Raw genomic sequence first — 22107 nt, 5'->3', positions numbered from 1 at the left:
CCTTTGGGATGACACAGCGTGTACCGCAGAATATAACTCCATCTTGGTATGTCAGTTCCTCGCGGATGCTGAAGAAGGGGCGTGCCTCGGCTGGCAGCTAGCCTTTGCTGTCGGGCCAGCCTGTTGCGATGAAGCCTTTGACTGTTTGAAGGCTCGCGTCTTCTTCTGTAACACGCACGATCAGTTCCTGGGTTTTTGTCGAGATGGACAGATCGTCCATCTTGTGGATGCTTTCTGTCTCTGCCTCTACTGGTGAACGTTCAGTGTTCTTTAGATACGCACGATACATTTCCTTGCCTGGCTTATAGCGTATGTCCACATCGTACTGTTTCAGTCGGATGAGCAAACGCTGTAGTCGCTTGGGCGCTATTGCTAATGGTTTACGGATACCAGAGGCTTATGGTCTGTCCACAGCACCACTGTCCGTCCGTATGTGTACTGGTGGTTCCGCTCCAAACCAAACACTTGGGCCAACAGTTCTTTCTCTATCTGCGAATATCTTGTTTCCGCAGGCGTGAGGGCTCTACTCGAGTATGTGACTGGTTGACCTTCTTGCAGTAATACAAATCCGAGGCCTTTGTCAGATGCATCGCCTTGTCCTTCAGCCTCGACAACAGGATCAAAGTACCTCACAACTGGAGCGGACGTGACGCACTATTTAATGCGCTGGAATGCATCCGTCTGTTCCTTTGTCCATGTCCATTTGACATCCTTATGTGTCAAACGTCGCAGTGGTTCGCTCATCTCTGACAAGTCAGGCAGGAACTTTGCCAGATATTTCACCATGCCGACAAAACGTTGTATTTCCTCTACAGATGTAGGAGCTTCCATGTTGCAAACTGCTTCAACTTTGTTCGGATCAGGCTTAACTCCGAACTGTGTCAAACGATGACCAATGAAAGTGACCTTGTCACTTTTGAACTCAAGCTTATCCTTATTGAGTCTGATGTTCCTTTCCTTGCATCGGGAGAGGAAATTCCTCATGTTCTGATCATGGTCGCGAATGGCCTCTTCCAGTGTCTCTTCTTGTCCTGTTATGAGGATGTCATCTGCTATGACATGTATGCCGCTTAAGCCTTCAAGGCACTGGTCCAGTTTCATCTGGAACAACTCAGGCAAAGAAGACACACCAAACGGCGCCACTGGTATCCCCCCCATGGTGTCTGAAATGTAGTGAGGCATGCCGATTTGTCATCCAGTTCACACTGGAGAAATCCTTCAGATCTGCTTTACTGAAGACTTTGGCCTTCGCGAGTTGTGGAAGCACATCCTGTATTACTGGGAGAGGATATTGTTCACGCTTTAATGCGAGGTTGAGATGTTGTGGGTCAATGCATAATCGCAGCTTACCACTGGGCTTGACCACAGTGGGCATGCTTAATACCCAATCTGTCAGGCCTGTGACGTTTTCGATTACATCGCGTTCCTCCAGTCTTTGGAGCTCTGCCTTCAGCTTTGGCTTGATCGCGATTGGCACACGGCGTGGAGGCATTACCACAGGTTTCGCATCTTGGTCGACAGTCAGATGTACCTGGCCTGGCATGCGGCCAAGACCATCAAATACATCCGTGTATTTCTGTAGTATCTCAGGTTTACTTAGTCCCATTCACTTGTTATCCAACACGGCACGTTCAGCGTGTGTCTGCTCGACCACAGCAATATTAGCATACACTACTTTGATTAGTCTCATCTGTTGAGCAGTTTTAGCCCCAAGTATTTCTTCCTATTCTTTGAGTTCCTCAAGTGCAGCTTACACATTCCTTCAACTGGCATAGTTTCTTTATTGTACATGCATAACTTGTGATTTGCTTTCTCTACAACAGTACCTTGTGGCAAGAAACGGGCGGGCATCACATTACATGTGGCCCCTGAGTCAATTTGCATGTGTACAGGCTTAGTTACACCTCTAACTTCCATGGGCGCATAAATTTTGCTCTTCAAATCCGAAGTGACTTGATTCACTACACAAGCATCATTGTCCTCTAGTGTAACACAAATGCACTCTTCTTCAGAGGATTCAGTTTCCTCAATAGTATGAACTTTGCCCTTTTTCTTTGTTTTAACATGTCTAGTACCACGTGGTGCGCCTTGGTTGCATTTCTGAGCAAAGCGGTTTGCTTTACCACATGTTTTACACTCCTTTCCATAGGCTGGGCAATTTGCTCTACCTAATTTGTGCTCACGACCACAATACAGACACTCAATACGGTAATTCTGTGGTTTCCCTTTCTTCGCACATGAGGCATGCACTACAGTGTCAACAGCATTGGAATCATTTGACATAGCATTCAGATGGACTTTGAAGGGTTCACTGGCTCAACACAGGTCCAGACACTTTGACAGTGTCAGCTTAGGCTCCTGCTACAGCTGTTTTCTTGTAGCATTATCCGCGATTCAGCAAACAATGCGGTCACAAATAAGAACATCTGCTAATTCACCAAAATCGCATGTAGCCGCTAGCGTGCGTAGCTTAACATAGAAGTTGTCAAATGTTTCCCCTTGTTGTGAGCAGTTTTGAATTTGAATTTGTACCGCTCGTAAGTTACATTTGTTTTACCAACACAATATTTCTGCCACAAATCCAAGATCACTTTCAACGACTTCTTGTCATCTTCTCTCTCAAATGGCAATCCATTATGTATATCCAAGGCTTCAGGGCCTATGGCTGTAATAAAGTGGGCAATTTTTACCCTGTCTGGGCTTTTATCAAGGTTAGTTATGACCTCATAGCTATTCCAGACGAAACAAAATTTCTCCCAATTTTTCTTCAGATTTCCTGTCAACTGCAAAGGCTTAGGGAGAGGAATGCGACTCATATGTGTGTCTTCGGATGGGTTTGGCATGCTTCAAGCGTTGTGTGTCCCAGCATACAATAGACACAATGAACACCACAAACTTAGGACTTAAGTGCAACTGCTTAAAACAAACTCGAGTCTAGCTTTACTGAATACTGTGTTCCTATTCAAAATTATAGAAGAATCTAATCATGGCTCTTAATACATGTACACACACATAGCCAACACCTCTTACTACTATTCACTGTGGTCTGAATGCAAACACACCGATTATGCCGATGCCGTCCATACAGTTCAGAGTCTGTTCAAATCCACAGTACATGTCATGAAATGTCCACTCTGTTCATCGCGTACGCGCACACACACACAGGCAACGGCGTGGTTCAACGGCGTCGCTGACATGGCAACTGCGTGAGTTCATCCGTTGGAATTTCACTAAGGGAGAGCTCCAACTCGCATCAAAGAAAGATCCTCAGCATCTGACACCATGTTATGGGTTGTGGTGTTGCAGCTTAATAAAGGGGCTTCGGCTTTAAGAGGCAATTTAAGGATACATGAGCTACTGCTTTATTCCATGCTCGTCCACACTCGGCATACGGTTAGCAACAATGTGACCTCCCCAGCCCGGTCAATCACCCTGAAGGTCTTACCACGAGAGGGCGCTAGAGCATTATCATAACAATATTGAGAAAGCTTTTGACAGTGTACATATAAATCATGATTTTCTTTTGGAAGTGTTAAAACAGTTTAATTTTAGCAACAAATTTATCCAGTGGATTCAGTCTCTCTACTTTTGCAGAAAAACCTATGTTATTAATAATGGCTTTCTGACTTGGCCAATTTTGATGGAAAGAGGGATTCTGCAAGGTTGTCCAATTTCTCCCTATTTGTTTCTTCTGGTAATCGAAATTCTGGCTATTGCAATTAGACAGAATGACAATATTCATGGTATTCCTGTGGATAACCATGAACTAAAAGTTTCTTTATAAATTTATCAGATGATACCACTTGTTTTTTGGATGGCTCATAAGCTTCTTTTGATAATCTTTTTGATACCCTCAATCAATTTGCCACTTACTCTGGATGTAAAATTAATATTTCTAAATTCTGAAGCTATTTGGGTTGGTTCTAAAAGGGGTGCTGTAATCGTCCCTTTCAAGAGATTGGTTTGGTGTGGAAGTCAACCCAATTTAGAACTCTGGGTATTAATTTCTCTTTGGACTTAAAATTGTTGTTTGATTTAAACTATAAAATTAAGTCAAAAAGCATTGAGCAGACTCTTAACAGTTTGAGATCTAGACATCTGTCATAAAATCTCTCCTTTTATCACAGTTGCTTTATCTCTTTTCTGGTGTATCAAAATACCTACCTCATTCTTTCAAGAATTGGAAAAAAATATTTTTAAAATTCATCTGGAATAATGGAAATGATAGAGTGAAATGGAAAATTATGTACACAGATTATTCTTTTGGGGTCTTCGTATTATAGATCCTTTCATTTTCTGTCAAGCTAAAAAAAAACAGCCTGGGTTAAGAAACTGCTAGATGATTCCTATGACAGTTCATGGAAAACTACAGAAATTGATTCTTTGTTTAACTTTCACCCTAATATAGACATTTTGTGGAAATCTAATCCTCCTGAGAATCTTTTCGGTAAAATAAAAAACTCTCAGGTTGCGGACTCTATTAGGACATGGACCTTTTTAGGGAAAAGGCTGTTATTGATATGGGTTTCGAATTAACTGATTTCTTCTTTTCGGAAATTTTGTGGTTTAATAGACATATTCGCTCTAAATCAAAGCTATACCTTTTTTTCCAGAGTGGTATGAAAAAGGTATAATTTGTGTTAAGAACTTGTTTAATGAACCTAAGCCTAATCTTCTTTTATTTGAAAAGTTCATAATTGAGCATGATATTTCCTTTAAAAGACGGAAGTATAACACTTTGCTCAATTGTATTCCTCATGATTTTTTTTTTTATAAGCAACTGAAGGGTGATGATTTAGTGACTGTGTTAAAAAATAACCTCATGTTGAAGAAAGTGTCTTTGTATACTTACAATATAAGGATTGATAAACCCACCCCATAAAAACAAAAGAATTTTTGGAATAGTACTTTAAATACAAACTTGGAAGATGAACATTTTGAGGTGATTCATACACGTAACTTTAAATGTACAATTGAATCCAGATTAAGAGCTTTATATTTTAAGATGTTTCATGGGGTTATTGCCTTCAATAACTTTCTTTTTAAAATTGGAAGAAAGGTTTCTCCTAACTGTGCTTTTTGTGATTGATGTCCCAAAACTTTGTTTCATATTTTTTATGAGTTTGATCATGTTTCACCCATCTTGTCAGACCTCATGTTTTTTATCAACCAAAGTCTCACTGACCCAATTTAGTTTGGGAAAATTGAATTCTTTTTTTGAGTTCCCCATAACAAGTTTTTGACTTCATGTTTGTTTTTTTTACTAAATTTATATTATAGTTGTAAATTCCAGAGTCAAATGCGTTCCTTTCTAGGGTTAAGACTATTTTCACAAAATCAATATCATATAGAATATAAGATTGCTATTAAAAATCAAACTCTTAGTCTTCATTATAACAAATGGAAATTTCAATTCTAATTCTGTAAACCCTAGCAATTATTTCAAATGGAGATGTACAGTGACCATCTTTCTACATCTCTTCATGGCCCCCAACTTTTTTCTGAAGTTTTTTCTTTTATACTTTCCCTTTATCTCCTGTTTCTTCAATCTCCTTAATTCTGTATAATTCATGTTTTTTCTTTCTAATATATGTTTTGCATTTTTATGATCAATAAAACATAGAAAGAGAAAAAACATTTAGCTCCACTGAGTCCGCCATGCACCACTGTTGGTCATCCTTCAAATCTAAAACGCAAGACTGTTTGCTCATACTTATAAGACTAATTAAAATAGAACTTATGTGTTTTATAAATTGCTGGTCAATTTTGTCTCTTTGACAGAACAAGAGATATGTATTTGTGCATGTAGTTTTTATAAAGTTCTGCTCTATTTTACAAGTAAACAACTGGGTACTGAATATTAGTTCATGTACATGTATACACATGTATGAGGTATATTCTACCTTATACTACATGTACATGTAGCTTTCTACTTTAGAATAGGAATCAGGAAGCATACCAAAACTATCAGGGTTTGATGATATTTGGTTGTGACTGCTTGCTGGTCATTGGTGCACTTTAGTAGTTGTCCCTCAAAACAGGTTTCTGGTGATATCATACTAAAATGTTTTGTGTGGCAACAGCCCAAAATCACAACCCACGTTCTACGGCAAAAACTGTTGATCTTTGCTATTAATTGCTATAACATTGTTTTGCATCTGTATTGAATCTGATTACATCTGTAACCAATTGCTAAATAATCCAGTGTGCCCTTCTGTTCCAATTTTTGACACTTTGTTTGAGTTATCCCTCTTGCTGTGGAACTGAGCAGCCAAAGGCAGCTTGTTAAGATTAAAATGAGAGCTAAGAAGTTAAGAGGGTGTTTTGTTGAGGGCATTTTAAGCATAATATCTTTATCAGTTTATCTCCATCAGTCTTTAAGCTGAAATTCATGGGGCATACATGCAGCTGTTTGCTGGATTATGTGTCTGTGTGTTATATTCCCCTGTAAATGAAAAACAGTCACAACCTTTCGATAACATACCTAACCCAAATATATCCCTGTTTTTAAGGACTGAAATTTCACTTTTACATGTTTTTGCATACATATTTATTATAGTGAGAACCTCATGTTGAGGTATTAATTGTAAATTATGATTAATACCTCAACACATTGTAACAAATGATTTATAAGCATAGTACTTGTACATGAAGTTCTGTTCCCTGCAACAGTCTTATGTTTTCTTGCCACTCATGTGTACGTGTATGAATTCCGACTTCATACAGCATCATTTAATTATAAAACTTTTTTTGGGTACATTTTAAAATCGATTTGTAACATTATGGTTTTTACCACTCAAATTTTTATTTTAGAGAAGGGCATGTTGGTACTGAGCTGACAAATTATTGGTTGAGGTTTGTTTGAGATTTTTCAGGCATTAACTGTAGTTGAAGAGATTTGAATTTCCAATTTGTTCATGTCATTTGTGCATGTCCATTTTTTCTAATTTCAAAGTGTATCTCTGTGCTTTTGCTTTGAATAAGACACAGTTGCTCAGAGTAAGCAGACGGACTTCAGCCAGTGGTTTACATGGTGTCAGTCTTGTCGTCATGGAGGTCATGCTTGCCATCTTACAGAATGGTTCAAGTAAGTTCCTGCTAGTTCAAATAAGTTATTTATTCCATTTTTCAAACCACTTATCACGTGCAGGCACACACGGAGTTTCTATGTGGTAACACGGAGGATGTTGCCCTCTTAAAGGGGGATTTTGGTGCCATATTTGTGTTAATGCTAATAATTTTACATTCATTAGCTATAGTGTGGTGTCATTCTGGGCAGGAAACCTCATAATTACAATGATATGTACACAAAAACCTGCTGGAGTTATTAATACTCGGCTGTCTTACATTCCTGGTCTTGGGTGATTCACGATTCTTTATGTACATGGCAATAAGCCAGAGAGCGACAAGTTCTCTGAAATGTTGGGTTCAAATTTGGACATGAAAACATGCAAACTGAACAGTGTCTTCATAGCAAAAGCAACACCCCTGTTGTTGGGAAATGTACGGACAATTTTGAATTGGTTGGTTGAAAGGTTGGTTGTTGAATACTTTTCCTGTATTGGAGAGGATGTACAAGTTCAAGAGGGTGTAAAAAAGCATCACATGGACCCTTTACACTGAGTATTTTTGTGATTTGTGTGCTGCATGGTTCTGAAGAGATGACATTTTGTTTTGTCGTCAGTTCTTAACTATAGTAGTAAGTGCTAACGACTGCAAGATTTTGAAATCATTTTAACCACATGTAAGTGCATGTGTGATGGAGTATGTGAACAAGTTTCATACACATGGCAAAACAGAAGCCACAGAACACCATTTTTTTCCAACTATACTGACAATGCATACTTTCTGCCATCTTGAGATCCTTGTGATTGCTGGGATGATTTTTTTTTGGTGGAAGAGTCACGGATGTGTATAATAAAATCTGGACTAGCAATGCCCTTAATCCTGGGATTCCTGGCAATGCCCGCCTCTGTTCTTCCTTATGTCAATAGAAGGGAGCCAACCCATGCATTTGTATTCGGCTTGGTAAAATGGCCGCTGGTTGGCTTCTTCATACAAAGGCGTTGCAAGTCCATTTTTTTTATGCATCCGTGGGAAGAGTATACATGTACATGTAATCACAGTGGGAGTATACTCTCACTGACCCACAGGTCATATCTTTCTTGAAGGTAGCCTCTAATGCATGATATGCTCTTTGAAACTTTTCTTCGTCCTGTTGTTGCTTTGAAGCACGGGGTGGATAACAAGGATGCATGGACGTGAATAAAAAGGAAGAGTTCAAAATAGGGTGGATATGTAGAGGGGATGCAGCTAAAAGTTAGCATTCCTTAAAGCAGTAATGAATTGCTAAATTTTGTGACTCTGATGAAGTCATTCTCAGGAAATGAGGACTTTGGACACTATCTAATAACACAAAGACAGATAACGAGATTTGCACATTTTTGCTGAAAGGAAAGCCAATGGACCTGCCTCATGTAAAAATAGATCAAAGGTCATGACTCCGGCAGGGAAACACAGCCAAGACACCGATAGTAAAATTGCACCAACAATGATCCCAAAACACCTCAGGAAGGATTACAGTTCGGATTTTGAGAACAGTGAGGGCAATGGTAGTGGTGATGCTGACAACTCCAGTTCCTTTACCACCTTTCAACTCAGCTCATAGGAACAGACATCTCCTCCATCTCTGGGTCTGACAAAGAGGCAACCCTAAATAAAGCACTTGCAATACGACAGGAGTTCCTGAGCCAGAAGGACCAGCTGTTCAAAAGAACAAAAGCTAAAATATTGAACCAAGGACTTTTCAAGTTTTCTGCTTTCAACCTACCCCAAACAGCTCCTAAATATGCAAATTCCTTTGCACCTGATTCAATTCACTGTAACTTCTGATCAACCGTAGTGCGGCCTCTAGTTCCATGATGCGTAGCGGAATGGCCCTAATGTTTGTACTTCTTTTCCTTGGCGTGATTCTTAACGGACATGTCTTTTGTTACCTCTTCGAGTTTATCGAGTTTCCGTTTTTGCTTCCACACCTTTTTGATACTTTGATCAAACCATAACGTATTGTTAAACATGTACATAAAAAATTTTGAGTTAATGTGTGTACAGTATTTTTTTGTTTTGGTGGTATTTTTTCTTCTCATGTCTGTGAATTCTATAGATTGTTGACTCCACGCTATTATACTACCAAGTGATACATAGGGTCAACAGGGTGACCCTGGGATTGTTGGGGGTTCCACGAGGCGGTGCTAGTGATCCAATTCTTCGGTCCCCCTCTTTCCTTGGTATATATAGGGTCAATGGGGCAACCCTGGGTTTGTTGGGGTTCACGAGGAAGTGCGAGCATTCCGAATTCCGCAAACCCACATTCCCCAACCGGAGTCGGACTGCGGAGGATCAAGTAGCATTTTGCTAAACTTTTGATTCCGCTGCTTATCCCTGCTGGCAATACCATCTTTGGTTCAGTTCAGGGTTAGCCCATGCCACACTTCAAGGGTCTGAGCTGCAGTGCGTGCGATATCTACACGTTCAGTTCCCCAACACAGCACCGAAGCTTCACAGTCAATAATAGTGCGGAGTGGCACTGCACTCAGGGTCAAAATTTCTCCCGCTAGTCTGGGCGCAACACTTCTCAAGCATCACAGTTCCCAAGCATTCTGAACGGGTGACGCTGGCCATCAACAAGCTCTTGTCAACACCTACCATGGGCAACACCCAACATCGGCATGGCCCATAAGACCACGCGTCGGAGCTGCCCCACACCACCAGCACTATCTACACCGACCAAGTTGCCCCTTGTGCCATTGTCTTCAGATGCTCTTTCAGCAGGGGGCACCCAGCTGTGACAAAGATGCTGACTCTCCACGGGACAATGCAATGCTGCTCTCTGGAGCGGTCCCTGCAGAGACAATACTGGGCCATGCAGGCACACCACCACTCATGCCAGGGACAACAGAGCCCACCAGCTTCCTGTGCCATCAGGGCTTTTGATCTCTCTTCGTCACCCCGTCTTCCAGCTACCCTCTGGGCCTTTCTGGGAAGACTGCTTCTACCTCTGCAGTTCTCGTTGGCAAGTCCGCAACTGAGGTTACCACTTCCACCCACCTCGTTTACGACCTCTCCACAAGTCTGGGGTTCCTCATAAACAACAAGTCATGACCTTCCACTCAACGTCCTAGGAGTCATCTCAAATCTTGTCCAGGACAAGTTGCCGTAAAATTGTGGGGAGAATGCATACTTTCCTGACAATTTCCCTGCAAGTAGCAGCGCTTTTATTGAGGGGAAGGTGTGGAGGAATTTTGCATTAGTACATGTAAGTCAGTTACTGTGAAGGACTGTTTACATTACCAGTGAGCTTATAATAAGTGGTCAGTGTTTTAAGTGGTTTGCGGTTTTCAGAGACTGACATTGGATCACTCAACACACTATGACTTTCTCTTTGGTCATGTGTTCAGAGTTGACGACTAAATCAAATAGTTGTTTGGAAAAAATGCAGACTTTGTCAGTCGCACTGCTTATATACAAGTATGCTTTGTTTCATTCACTTGTTAAATGTACAAGTTGTGTTACCTCTTCCCATTGTTATACTTCCATGTCCAATTCAGTTCTAAATTTAAAACTGGAAGTATTCACTTTGATATTTTTGAAAGGTTCCCTTTCCAGAATTGTCTGATCATGATTGTCATAACAGATTTTTAGAATTTCACATCAAAATATAAAAAAATGCAAAGCAACAGTATGCTTAACTTTCCGTATATTATGCCATATTTTTTGTTAATAATAAAGATATTGCAGCAAGATTGTTTGAGATACAGGGCCTGTACAGGATCTCTTCTTGTTAATGTCCTTTTGTGCCATAACATTATCAGATTAAGTACAAATAAAATTGTATTTGCCTGAAGTAAGACCATCCCCAGCAGGAGAAAAACCTAAAGAAGTTTTGTATTTTATGAAAGGGTCAACGTATATTTATTCCAACTGATAGTAAGAGAAGTTTCCAAAAGCTTTGTGTAAGGAGTGCAGTCCTTTGCCAGTGGCTCTTCTGTCATCAAAACCACAGGTGTCCTTGAATGGCCTGCCTGACCAAAACCACAGAGTGGGGGTATGTATATAAATACTGATAACTTCATTCCAGGAAGATTGTGGGGAAATTTCCAGTAGCCTTCAACATTTCACTGCAACACTTTTCTACAGCTTATCCTCAACTTTTCCTGGACGAAATTTGAGATGACTCCCTACCTTGGGACAATTTTCAACCTCCGGTGGGGCATCGCAACACCACATACAAATCATGTCACCAACTTGGTTACCTGCATCCGCCTCTTCCTCCCTCACCACTGTGCCCCAGCTTGGGCTTAACTCCACCTCCTGGTTCCCTTCTGCCATCTCTACATGTGTCCAATTCAACTTCATCTGCTGGCACTCTTCCACCCCAGTCAAAGGCCTCTCCTTTCCGAGACTTGCTCTGCAACTCACCATCACGACCAGCACTTCCTAGTGGTGATAGGGTGCATTTCTGCCTTAACCTACATGCATCGGGGACTTGGGGTCTGCCCCTTCTAGGGAGTCACATCAACATCCTGGAACTCCAAGCAGTGTTCAACGCCCTTTGCTACTTCCGTCTGACCATCAAGAACAAAGGGCCGGCAACCATTTAGACCTGGTTTGAAAAGAGCCTCCCAGTAGCCCGCCCTGTATAATGCCTGCCCGGTATTCAGGCTACTCCAGGCCAGTATCAGGCCTCTCTGCACGTTGGCATTTCAAAGTCCCTGACGGAAGGCTTCCCCAGCCATGCTTCCACAGATAAAGAGGGGTCTAAGCGGATTAGTGTAAACATTGTATAGCGCTGAAGGATTAAAAACCACAAACAGGTTCCTTCTGGGATAGATTACATGTACCAGTACTTGCAAGCAAAAGACCCCAGGATGGAGAAGCTCGAGATCAACAACCAGTCCAGTATCCCAGGCCAGTATGAAAGGGGTTTTTGCAACAGGGCAGGCTTACCGGGGGGGCCCTTTTCAAACTGGGTCTAAATGGGCGCCGGCCCTAACGTGTCCTCATTTAATCCAATTTTCATTGCACCCTTCTGGTCTAGCCAGCCCTGGTTCCCTTGTCTCTTAGCTGGTCAAAATACTAGTGAGATTTGTTGCGAAATGAAGGACTACCAGATGTTGAAGGTTGAAACTTATTTTTCGTGGCATACATGTGGGAGTGCACTCTTGTTCACGTGCAGTGTGGCAACAGACAATTCCTAGATTAACGTCAGTGTAGGAATCAGTACCCAGACCGAAATCTTGGGCTGAATCGCGGGCTACATGTACCTTGTAATGCATGCACTAGAAAAGACAGTGTGTGGGCTTGTTTATTGCAGAGCCTACAGTTTCCAGTGTGTCGAAAGAAAAGAGATAAACACATAAAGGATTCTTCTCGTGAAAGTGAGTGGATTCAGTTCCTATGAAAGTAACCATTTGCTCGCTGATGAATGACAAAGGCACGCAACCTGGTAGTGTTGCAGGGCTGCAGTGGCGGTCCCAAAAACAAACCCGGCAGTGTTCCAGCAACACAGCACCATACACCGGCAGATGCAACACAACACAAGCAGTCAGCGAGGCTTATGCGTCGCTTTTCTCAGTTCAGGGTGCTTTTGCAGACACTGGATATTTGTCAAAGCAGTCCTCGAAGTTCGCAGCATATTGTTTTTATCTGCGATAATTAGGAATATTTAAAATCTAACTGTAATGCGCTGTCCAGAGAATCGATTCAACACCGTATTGCATGCACAGAAACATCAAGATGAAGTCTCAGTGTACGAGATTCCTGTCCAAAACTACAAACTGCACAAGACCGAGGTATTTTTTATTTTACGACAAAAACACATAAAATCATGCACTTAAACTTGATGGACAAGAACCGCGCAAGAACATTGCATTTTGAGCATGCCTCTACTACGAGACTTGTGTGAAAGATGTATACACCAGTCCTTCATTTCTAGAAAATCCAGGAGAGCTCTCCTGAAATCAGTCAGGACAGCAAATCGCTCTCCTTAAAATAAGCCTAATGTTTAAGTACAAAAACAGGGTATATTCAGTTCACTATCCATTTTGATAACATCTGTTGTCATGGTTCATTTTAATCAGTTCTAGTTTGTCAGAAATATTATATTCAGTTTCGCTCAAACAGAAATGCTTATCACACTAGTGTTTTTTTTTTCAGAAAAAAAAATCCCTGTCAAAATAAAGTCTCACGTCTGACAATTTTTTTTTATTTTCAGTAATACAACTTACAAGTGCAACAAATTATCTTTAATGGCAATAAATAGAACAGAATTCGTTACTGAAGCCTGATGCCTCCACAGTTTTTGCAAAATGACTGGCGCAAACTTGAAGAGATTCAATTTCACGTTCTGGTGCATCACTTCTCCAGTTAGCTGAATTCACCCAAAACAAAAAATGAGCATCATGCACTTGAGCCAATACATATCCGTCGTGGTTATCATGAGAGTGTTGCACACGAATATTGTCCGACACGTTGAGAGAATCTCCTGCGCGAAATCGCCTCATGGAGCCCCATAGTCGTAGTGTACGCACGCTATCACCACTCAACGTAACGTTTTCGTGTAGACTGAAATCTTAAGGCACACCGGTTGTGCACTGAGCACCCTGTTGTAGATCGGAAAACTTGCTTCTGGCCAATAAAAACTCTCCAGCTGACTGGGGTCAGGTTAGCTTTGTTGTGGGTATTTCAAACTCGGAAGAAAAAGCTTCAAAATGTAAATTTTACAGCGAACCACACGGTCCATGGTTTTGAAGATTATTTCCACTGTTTGCTGTAATATTGTTCAAAAATTGAAATGTCCTCTTCAATTTTTCAAGGAGCGCGGTAAGAGCACCTGCGCGATCATGCTCCTCAAAACTGAAGGACTAATACACATTGTTTACAACCGTATCTCCCCCATGAGGTTTTGGGGTCATTGGCGCACACAATGAGTGTTTCTAAAATCAGCGAAAAAATGACTTGCAGAAGCCCATTTTTTTGACATTTTTCAGCAATAAGTGGGAAAAGTGTTATATTTTTTATTTTGAAAGATGGTCTTGTCACCTCTTGCTTAAAGGTTATAATTGGGGAAGCAAGGTTTTCTTTGCCCTGCCTCTTTAACCACTCAGTGCCAGGGCTCCCGGTACCAGAGACGTTGGCCATATATTTCATGGCCAGGGTGCCTGAAATCTGAACTGAGGAACTGGGCCCTGTATCAAAAGACCAAACACGTAATAAAAGACCAAGCTGCTGGGACTTGCCAGTCAAGGTTCATATGCTGTCAGCACAGAGTGCTGGCATTAGCCGAGGTACATGTAATCTGTCCATTTTTTGAAACAGTACTATTGTTTGCTGCTGCCAGCACCTGCAGATTATCAGTGGACACAAAAGTGCTCCAGCACACTGGGGATGAGCAATACAATACCGCTGTACGCTCATGGAATCTGGCTGCATTAGTAAAGACAGTGCCACCATCCAGCAATGCACTGGGCCAATTTGCAGAACAAAGGAAAGTACACAACACTGCACAATGGGGGCTCTTTACTGGATGACAGGCGTGGCTGCAATACATGTCAGTGGAGGTCGCCTGTCAGCAGTTTCGACTAGCCACCAGTCATTTATTTGGCTGTATGTGGCCGGTAAATGACGATAGGAAGTTTTCGAAGAATTTTTAGAACAGAAAATCATGAAAAACAGCTGGCAATGCGTCCTCCATGTGTGAACTCCAACCAGCAGGAAGTGGTTAAGCCTTACCGGCCCGCATGAAGAGACACTATAGCCAGATGGGCCATCTCTGCCATCAAATTTACTAACACTGAACAGCCATCCCCATCTAATGATACCCCCCCTCGCCACATCCAGGCGCATGACATCAGAGCAGTCTCTACCTCATGGGCCTATATGTATTTCGGAGGCGTTCCCTAGGACATTATTTGCAAGGCAGCATGCTGGAAGTCACCCTCTACCTTCACCTCATGCTACCTGACTGATGCCTGCAGACAGACAGTATCCACGGCAAGACGGTTCTGGCATCCTCCACATCGGGACTGACGGGCCTCCGCTAAAGATGGATGATGTACCCCATCCTTCCTTCCAATTTATGAATAAACTTGACATTTTGCCCTGGCCATTAATGGCCGATTGTAAAAATGCATAATCAAACATGTGTCAATGTGTATTTTTTAGGCACTTTTCATAATTTACTGTAACTATAATTCATGATTTACTGTAATATAGAAATACAGGGGAGTACATGCCCTTCCACCCTTCTCACAACTAACAATGCAGTACAGATGATAGTATGGGAAAAATTCATATATCTGTCACTACCTCCAGATGTGACTTGCGTGTAACTGTTTCCCCACTAACATTTGATTGGCAGGGACAGGTGGCATTTTATTAGCTCATTAACATTGTAATCAAACTTTGCCTTCAGGTAAGTCCCATTTAATTTTTCAATTGTGTGTTAAGCTTGGTTCTGGGATAGGTTTGTGCAAAACCACAAGGCTGGAGTCCATGATGTACATGTAGAATACTTGTGAGTGGTGGGTAGCCATGATTTAACAGTAGTGTCAAGCGCACAAATACATGTATTGGGATAGTACATTTGTGTCACACTTTGCTGCAATTGTACTTTCGTAGTTAAGGGACTTGAGTATTATCCTTAGAAGACTTGAATCTAGTAATTTACTTGTAATGATTAAAGTGAGGTACATTTTAGGGCTTGGGTCAACATGCCAAAAATTGGTCACTGACATTGGACTTGAGTCAGTGACTAATTGTAATTCTGGGATATAGTGACATCTCTCCTTTAGTTATTCTTAATAACCACTTCCTGCCAGGTGACCCGTTTTCAAGAACCTAGGCTTTATACATGAAGCCTGGGAGCCTGAAACCGGGACAAAAGAATTGGGCCATGTAATAAAAGACCGTGCTCGGCACAAAAGACTGAGATACTGGGCATTACCAACATTTCTTCACTCTCAATAGTGGAGATAATCCAGCCTTGTTTTGAAACAGTATACCAGGGTTTGGGGTATTTAGAGCGAGCGGATTACCACCGGGGACAAAAGCGCTCCACCACCACAGCGATGAGCCACACAGCACCGCTGCAGGCTAATCTGGCCCCTGTTGAAAAGAGGTCAGCGGAGCACTGTTCCGGTTTGGGAAACAAAAGAATCTTACATAACATGGCACAATCTGGGCTCTTGACAAGGCTGCAGGCCTGCCTGAAATATTCAGGAGTCAATGAAGGCCACCTGTCAGCTTAGAGTAGCCACCAAAGCATATAATGCACGATATACAGCACAGGGGGACCCCCCTCTATTGTGACTTCTTTTGTGTTGATGGAATCTTTGGAATTCCTTTCAGATTTCTGAACAAAACTGTTCAATTTAAGTTTGGCATTGAGTGCAACTCAAGAGATTGAGTGCAAGGCGTTTAATCTTGCCCTTAAGCAGCACCATCTACCGGTATGTGTACCATAGTTTTGCATACAACCTGTAGATCTTGAATACCCCCTTACCAGTGTCAAATGTCAGCAAGTGTCAAGAGAATTTTTCTCCAGCGTGGTCTCTCATAGCAAGTTTGTGGCCAACAGCCCCATCAATATAAAGTATGTATTTCTGTGTACTGCAACTAATAAATAACTTTTGTGGAGTTTTGCCATTTACGAATGTGATAATTTTGTTTTGTTACAGAGAGCATACAGAGTGTCCAGTAACAGGCTGCACATGTCGATGTATGTTGATGGATTCCGCAGGCACAATTTTCTCTGCAACAGCAAGCACTACATAAAAACAGCTTCACAATACATGTACAGTACATCCCACCTTATAACCTCAACCTGAAACAAAGGGTTAATTTGACCAAGTTGCTTACATGTAATACAATTGTGTTTCTCATAAAGTCGGACCAAAAATGCTTTCAAAAGATACCATGATGGCTTCCTTCAGTCATGCTTCACCGAGCACTATTGTTTGAACAATTGTCAAAACTCATTTGTGCTATTTCAAGGCATTCTGATTACATTCAAACGGGGCTTGATAGAATTTTAATGTTTTTAATGTTTAATGTCAACATTCATTTGTGTGAAGTGTATAAAGGTTTGCTTATTGTCATGACTGTCTTGCTTGGTCTGGAAAACACTGTTTCTGATAGTCTGCTGAGGACACATTATGTAATAGATATTTATTTTGGGGGCAGTAAGCTGGTGCAGGGGTGAAACCTATTCACAGTTGACACCACTTAGCCACATGTTTAACAACAGTTAGCGACATGGTTCAGCTTCATCCAAAGAGTGTTATTCGTAACTAAATATGTCTATCGTCTTCTTGTATTTCAAAAGGTTAAATTTTCCTTTAGCCTTGTTGGATGTGATCTTAATGTTTTGCAATTGACCCAAAGTGTCACAGATGAATTTTGAAATTACATCTTTATACATGTACATGTAACAACGATGCCTACTGAAACATGACTGCAGGAATTACTATCGGTACAATGTATCATTTGAAAGCATTTTACTCCCACCATACAGCAAACACATACAGTCACACAGCTCACAACTTGGCCAGATTAACCCTTTATTTTGGGACTCATTTTTTTCTGCAAGCAGGTAGCAAGACAATGAGTGCTTACCCGGTTTATTCCACATTTTCCAAAAAGATATTGTAGGGTACAAAACATCTATGTGTACCGTAAAACCTGCAAATGATTGGTATACATTGTATTTTGTGTGCTGATATCAACATCTGCATTCTAGCAGCCTGAAGGGTGAAATTGGGTTGGAAATGAGAAATCTCTTACAATTTACCTTCCGTTCTGATTTGAGGCATGCTGTCACACCCTACACCATTGCATGCCCAAAACCTATATTGGATAATCATACTTCACGGAAACTTCAGAAATGACAAAAATCAAATGTGCTTACTATTAATTCTCCCAGTGATATAGCCTTTGCTGGCAAAACATACCATGCAAATGCAAATATAGTAACTTATAGGTTTGCTTTAATTATGTTTTTATAGTAGCACTAGCAAAGGCAAATCCAGAGAAAAATGTGCAGCATGTGTCAGTACCACCTTGGGCCACAAATTTGAAAGAAGAGAAAATCGCATCCCTTGAAGAATCCAGTGGTGCGCTTTTCCACATGCCTGATTTCAGAATCGGGACTGTTTGTTCTGAAAGTGGATGTAACACCCTGCACAATGCCTCATGTGACCACAATAAATGTCTACATTTGCCCTCTGAACCAGGGAGATCAGGCAAGTTTAGTTCAGGATTGCAGTTACATGTACACGTAAGCTTTGTTTTAGACTCATCAGAGTACGGTATCAGATGGATGTAAATGAATTGCTTCTTTAAACATGGAAAATTTCCAAGATACACAGTATATCAGTTTTTAGATTTTGTTATTTTGATTCTTCAGATCACTCAAATTGAATGATTTGCATTGTAATACTTCATTCAAATACATGTATACACGCAACACAGAAAACAGTGCTTCAGAAAGATGTAAGATACTGGGTTATATGTCTAATATTTGCATTAGTCTTGGGCAATTTGAATCATTACAAACTGCTATTATTCTACGCTGTACAACATGAGAAATGTGGCCTTCTGGCATAATTGAAGTTTGCCTGTTTTCAAAAAGTAAATATTCATTTTACTCGAATGACGGAAAAAACACGCACACAAACCAGAATATTCATCAGTTTTACTTTTGTATTAATGTATCATTTCAGCTTGCTTTGTCTTCACTTTTGCTTATCTTTAAAGTTTTAAACTTAAAATCTGACAAATGGTGAAGCTATTGAGACATTCAACATAGGGTTTATACATGTAAAATCATATGTGACTTGTGAGGTTAGTCCCAGTTTTTTCTCAAATTATTATGCACACTGCGGAATTTAATCTGCTATATTTATAGTGATGATTTTGTTCCATAATTTAAAATAATAACCTTGAAAACTAATTGACATTGCTGACAGATAACTTCTTCAAATCAAAGTTTGGCTTTTTCCTTAGTTTATGGCAGTGCATTTTTATCTCAAACTCATTGGGGCTTGATAGAAAGGTCCATCAATTAAAAAATGAAACATATTTCTTGGTTATGTGTTAACCACTTAACACCGGGTAAAAAAATTTCCTTGAATTACAAGCTGCCGGGCAGTGTTTTATGATTTTGACGTTCGTATTCATCATACTTCTATAGGGAAAATTCACCCAAGAAATGCATGTAATGAGTCAGAAGGCAATGAAGCGTGGCCAAGCGCTTTCAAAAAACACCATTGTTATGTTATGGCTTCTTTGTTCTCCCTCCACCCAGCCTGCCTGGAACGACAAACAATGGTCGGCTAGGCTGGTCTGGAGCTCTGCAGTACTTCATGCCATTGTACTTCACAATAGGAGAATTACAGCCTATGGTGATTCATAGCAGTCATTCTGGTCCCCACATGAGGCCGCCTGGCTATGTGGATCAGAAGAATGTGGCCTATGTGGGGTCAACCGGCACCAAGTGGTTAAATCATGGTTAAAAAGTTATCCACAAATGTGGCCACTTTAAAATTTTTCTGTTTTACTGAAAATATGTAATACATTAACCAGTATATACACCGGTGTATTGATACCAGTATGAAAACACGCCAAATAAAATAAGTTCCCATGTCACTTGTGTTTTCTTATTTTGAGAAATGTTTTGCACATATATACATTTATGAGTGTAATTTTGTTCAACTTATGCAATAAAATGGAGACAAACTACAAAGAGTTTGAAAGTTGGTAAGGTATTGTTTCATTGAGATCTAATTCCATCAAGGGTTTTGTCAGTCAAAGAATGCCATGTACGATCAACAGTGAGTATTTGGAATGCCAGCTGCATGGATCGTGACGTGTACATAACAAGTATTGCCTGCTGTGTAGGAGTCCATGTCTTATTTGCCCGATGGTGTACAAAACTCATGCAAGCCTTAAAATTAACGTTTGTCCACTTACTGGCGGTAAGTGAATTTAAAAACGGGTAAGTTACTGGGTACATGTAGGTGTGAATTAAAGCCAAGATGGAGTTTGAGTGAAATGAATGATGAATAAGCCTATGAATAAATCACTTTTGAACAAAAAAACTTGTTTAATGTTTCTATTTTCACTTGTCTTCTTTAACTTATTTACTCCAGGTTTTATGGACATCTGGGTTGGTATCCTGCAATCTCAAGTATTTTTTACAAAGTAGCGTCGCACACAATCATGACTCCATAGCCTTCGTTTGTAAACCCTCAATGAGAGGTAGAGCGCATAGGAACAAGGTTGGATCACATACATGTACATTGTACAGCATGTCCAGTACCAGATGCATGTGATACTAGTCTATTTAGCCATGTCCATGAAAATAATGTACATGTATATCATTCCGCTGGTTCCATGCAGCTTTCCTTTCCTGGTATCTTGTCACAAACTCTATAGTGCTAGGGAAAGATCATGGCGCAATGTGGTAGCACCTCAGGCAGTACTGTCATAAATCTCGGTTGTACATTGAGAGGCTTTGTGCTTGTCTTAGTACTATGGGTTGTATTTTTATACCTCTTGGAGGGTTCAGGGCTCTGGTGGTTAAGAAGTCTCAGAAGACGGAACTATTGTGACTAATTTTGACTAATCTGATGATGAACAAATAAGCCTTTTGCGAGTTAACTTTGACCCAAATGTAGTACACTGAGTTCTTTAACTTCACGTGAACATAACTTGAATTCTCCTTACTAAAACCAATGTTGCTATACCTCATGATTCGGGGCAAGCTTTTGCTTAGTTACGTAAGAGATCCCTTGCAACAATACACTGTTCTCAATGGATAAGAAGGGCATGAAGGTACCAGTCCATTCCAGAGATGGTGGTCGCTATGCGAAAGCTTGCCACGAATCATGAGGTATAGCAACAGTGTCTTTAGACTGGGGAATTCAAATTGTTATGTTTATGTGCAGTCAGATAACTCATCAGTGCACCAGATTTTATTCAAATTTAACAAATGGCTTATTGGTAGGTCATTCTTAGGAATGAGTAAGTGGAAAGTCAGGCGTGGTTAAGTGATGGGTAAGTGGGGGAAAAAAATATTAAATTTGAGGCTTGAGCCAATGGACCCCGTAACAGGCAATAGTTTTGTTATACCATGGTAACAGATTTTACAAATGCAAGGGTCACAATGCTTTCACTTTACTTAAATGTCCATCCCCAACAAAGTTTGTAGGTGAACAATTTTTTTACTGAATAATCACTTGGGGTTAGGACATTTCCAAAGAATTTTTCCATGGTGTTGTTACACCATGGAAAAATTCTTTGGAAATGCATGTAACTTGGCAAAGCTTAATTACGTTCACTGACTTTTGTAGTGATGAGCAAATTGAGGTATTTAACAACCTGAATCATGTAGGTACAAGTAACAATGAAATGTTGAGTACTGCTTGCTGAAAATTGACAAGCAGAGCGCACTGTGGTGCTGGCATGCAGGGCTGTATGGGATTGCCATCAACTCCGTACATGTAGTAGTTGCATGTGAAGCTACATATCTGAAGTGATCACTGGGTAGAACTGCCTTGTAAGTAGCAATTAGGAAATTCTTGAGTGATCTTAACGGCTTCATCATATAGTGTCATATCTGCAAAAAATGAACAGTATAGGTTTTAGATGGATCAACTACAAAATTTGACAATTATAGCGCGCACACCTGTATATATGCATGTACATTCAGCAAATTGTACATGTACATACCGGCAGCCTGTTGACCCTACAACTGAACGGCAGATTGTCACCAGATCAAGTCAAAAGGGCATAGTGCAAAACAGCTGTATGATAACAGCTGACAAACACTGAACATCTCTGTATTGGTGAGAATCAATAAACTACATGTACCTTCTTCAAGTCAGATTCTTCCTGAACCACTGGCTTGTGAATGTGACCATTTTAGTGCACAATATTATGGCTTACAGCTACATATAGCTGTTTGTCGCATTCAAGCCTTGATCTAATTTTTATCAAAAAGGTAATTTTCAAATGTTGGCACCAACTGGCCAGCACACAAGGTCACCT

The 22107-nt window shown here is 40.6% G+C and overlaps 2 protein-coding genes across 5 annotated transcripts in view; one reads left to right on the top strand and one right to left on the bottom strand.

The window, feature by feature from the left end:
* LOC110988453 (GATOR2 complex protein MIOS-like) overlaps positions 1–21332 on the top strand; it is a 147501-nt gene extending 126169 nt beyond the window's left edge. For 2 of the 4 annotated variants that reach the window (XM_022251950.2, XM_022251951.2), the window contains exons 22-23: positions 6985–7087; positions 16737–21332. In XM_022251950.2, the coding sequence (XP_022107642.2) occupies positions 6985–7087; positions 16737–16833 (200 nt within the window). In that variant the 3' untranslated portion in view covers positions 16834–21332. The remainder of the gene's footprint in view (positions 1–6984; positions 7088–16736) is intronic. The other 2 variants (XM_022251952.2, XM_087147893.1) reach the window with 2 other exon arrangements.
* The window catches only part of rpa3 (replication protein A3), a 43480-nt gene continuing 40114 nt past the window's right edge, over positions 18742–22107 (bottom strand). The window contains exon 4 of the mRNA XM_087147895.1: positions 18742–21676. Within this exon, the coding sequence (XP_087004021.1) occupies positions 21597–21676 (80 nt within the window). The 3' untranslated portion in view covers positions 18742–21596. The remainder of the gene's footprint in view (positions 21677–22107) is intronic.

Source organism: Acanthaster planci, linkage group LG17 (assembly GCF_054643075.1).
Source record: "Acanthaster planci isolate LZ-2023a linkage group LG17, COTS_SCS, whole genome shotgun sequence".
NCBI lineage: Eukaryota > Metazoa > Echinodermata > Asteroidea > Valvatida > Acanthasteridae > Acanthaster > Acanthaster planci.
Note: the sequence above shows the minus strand (reverse complement) of the source record. Positions and strands in the feature narration are given on the sequence as shown.